The 2602-nt window shown below is 42.1% G+C and overlaps 2 protein-coding genes across 2 annotated transcripts; both read left to right on the top strand.

Moving 5' to 3' along the window:
* The first annotated feature begins 212 nt into the window (after positions 1-212).
* On the top strand, positions 213-700 carry LOC118433714. Its single transcript, XM_035845919.1, has 2 exons — positions 213-505; positions 583-700. Exons 1-2 carry the CDS (start codon positions 315-317, stop codon positions 698-700), a joined length of 309 nt encoding a protein of 102 aa, XP_035701812.1. The 5' UTR covers positions 213-314.
* A 514-nt stretch (positions 701-1214) lies between these two features.
* LOC110862890 (monocarboxylate transporter 9) lies at positions 1215-1951 on the top strand. The gene is made up of 3 exons (XM_022112099.2): positions 1215-1403; positions 1486-1573; positions 1650-1951. The coding sequence occupies exons 1-3, from the start codon at positions 1278-1280 to the stop codon at positions 1949-1951; spliced, it is 516 nt and encodes a 171-aa protein (XP_021967791.1). The 5' UTR covers positions 1215-1277.
* The last annotated feature ends 651 nt before the right edge of the window (positions 1952-2602 follow it).

The following is a 2602-nucleotide window of genomic DNA, read 5'->3' as shown; positions in this document are numbered from 1 at the left end:
CCGGAGGTTTCACCTCTGGAGGTGGTCCTATCCTCGTTCCGGCCCCTGTCCCACCTCGTGCAGAGAACAATGATCTCAGTAATGAAGACAAAAGTGAGAGTGGTGGGCAAGACAGCGTCGACGACGAAGGGGCCAAGCTATCATAAAAGACGACAAGATGATGATGATGGAGGAAATGAAAGCGACTCGCCCCTCCTCGTCGTCGCCGTCGCGAACAATAACAATAATTCCAATAACTACGGGAGGTCAAGAAGTCAGCCAATAACTTGTGTGACTTTCACCACCACAACAATCTCAATTCTCATCTCCAACAAATGAATACAAAACCATTCAGCAATAATCAGAGTAGTAATAAGACTAATGGAAAAGGAGAAGTGACGTCGTCGCCGTCGCCATCACCAAACAATGAGAAGAATGGCGTAAACAGCAGTTGTAACGGAGGAGCAGGAAACATGAGCACATTGGAGAAGCAGGGGATGAGAAACAATCTTGTGCAGCATACGAGGTATGTATGTGGGTCCAGGTTTAATGAATAAGTAGCTAATTGATTGATTAATTATTTTAATAATGACTAATGACTAGGAATTGGGGGAATCATCGCAATTCTTTAACGTATCGTGGCGCCAGTGCTGAATTTGAAGAGAAGCCGAATGCGCCCCCTCCGACCTGCGACGTTCATGTCCGGATATCATTTCGGTAGCCACGGCGGATGATAATACGCCCCGTGAGTTATTTATTATTCGGGTTAATTTAGTCGAGGAGAATTATTGAGTGATTGTAATTGAATTTTAGGAGTGGAAAGCCGCCCTGCAGGATATTTACGTCTGGATGCAAGAAATCTTTGCCCTGGATCACTTGAAAAATACCAGATTCGTTTTGTTCATCATGTCGAATTTTCTCTTGTACATGTGGTAAGTAAATTGTGGTGGGTGGAGAGTGCGCCAAGTAAAATTGGGGATAAGTACTTATGCACATTTCCTCTTTGCCTCCCAGGTATGAGATCCCATTGACCTTTCTTGCCGACACTGCCACGGGCTTGGGCTACTCGGAAGGAGAAGGAGCCATGTTGGGAAGTACGATCGGACTTTTAACCGTTTCGGAAATGTAAAGAAATTTAATCCGTTAAATTAGGAAATTAAGTATTAATTATTATTATTCAACTTTTATTTGTGATTTCGTTTTGCAGATAATTTGGGGTATTTGGGGGACAAGAAGTGGCAAATTCCGTGACGATTTATGGCCTGTGTATTTCCATTTGCGGCATCGTGACCGGCCTGATGCCCTGCCTCTTTGGGAAGTTGTTCAGCATGGGGCTCACCTACTACTTCCTCGTCTTGCTCTGCGGCGTGTTTGGCTTGATGATTGCGGCAAATTACTCACTCACACCCGTCATCCTACTTCAAGTAACGAGAGAAAAAATTATAGCCACACGTAATTAATTAGTGAAAGTGAATGATAACTAATAATTACCTGCTTAACGTTTAGGTCGTCAGTTTGGAAAAGTTTACCCCCGCGTACGGTCTTCTCCTACTTGTGCAAGGGATCGGAAACCTGATCGGACCACCCATTGCTGGTATTTTACATTCATTTCTTCATAAATTTGACTAGAATTTGTGACTGGTGCTAACCCCTCATTTCTCCCTGTGCAGGCCTCCTCTACGACTACACGGGAAAGTACGCCTGGTCATTTTGGATCGCTGGGGGTGGGATCTTCATCTCCAACTTTTTCATCCTCGCCCCAATCTATCAACGCCATCAAGCCCGGTACGAAGAGTCGACTCGGACATTTCCGCCAGTCGCAGCAGTGGACGCAGCAACAGCAGTTGTGAAGAAGGACACAGAGGAAACAGCGCCAGTCCGACGCCAAGCATCCTCAAAGATCTCGACAGGAAAATGGGGGCAGGGGATAACAATGCGTGAAAAAAAGTTCACTAATGAACGCAATACTTAGTACTTACTAACGAAGAATGACACATGCAGAACAGAAGATTTTTACTAACTCACACGCAGCAAGTAAATTAGTGGCTTAATAATCGCAATTAAAATTAATTAATACCGAAGAAGAAGCGAAAATATTCATTGTTTAGTTTCCATTTTAGCTCAAATAATCCTAATTAAACGTTTACATCCAATTAATTCCAAAATTAGTGGATTAGTATTTAGTTTTTTGTATTTATGAATTAGCAATTCTTTTTTTTCGTTATTCATTATTGACTCGATATTTTTTTAAGACTTAAGTTTTTGACATATTTCTGTGACCTTGAAGATGAAACTAGTTTTGTATCATTATTTATTTATTTACTAGAAATGGATTAAGTTTAAAACTGAATTGAATACTTGAGAAAAAAAGGGCTTCTCGCCACAAGGCCTTTATAGCATGGGTATGTATTGCAAGGATATGCTGACTGCTTATAGCCGCTTTATTTCTTATGGGAGAAGCCAAAGATTTCTCGCCCGCTTTATTTCTTATGGGAGAAGCCAAAGATTTCTCGCCCGCTTTATTTCTTATGGGAGAAGCCAAAGATTTCTCGCCCGCTTTATTTCTTATGGGAGAAGCCACGGATTTCTCACCCACTTTATTTCTTATGGGAAAAAAGACGGG

The sequence above is a fragment of the Folsomia candida genome, unplaced genomic scaffold, assembly GCF_002217175.1.
Source record: "Folsomia candida strain VU population unplaced genomic scaffold, ASM221717v1 Fcan01_Sc076, whole genome shotgun sequence".
NCBI lineage: Eukaryota > Metazoa > Arthropoda > Collembola > Entomobryomorpha > Isotomidae > Folsomia > Folsomia candida.
The sequence above is the reverse complement of the archived record's forward strand: the minus strand, read 5'-3'. Positions and strand labels throughout refer to the sequence as shown.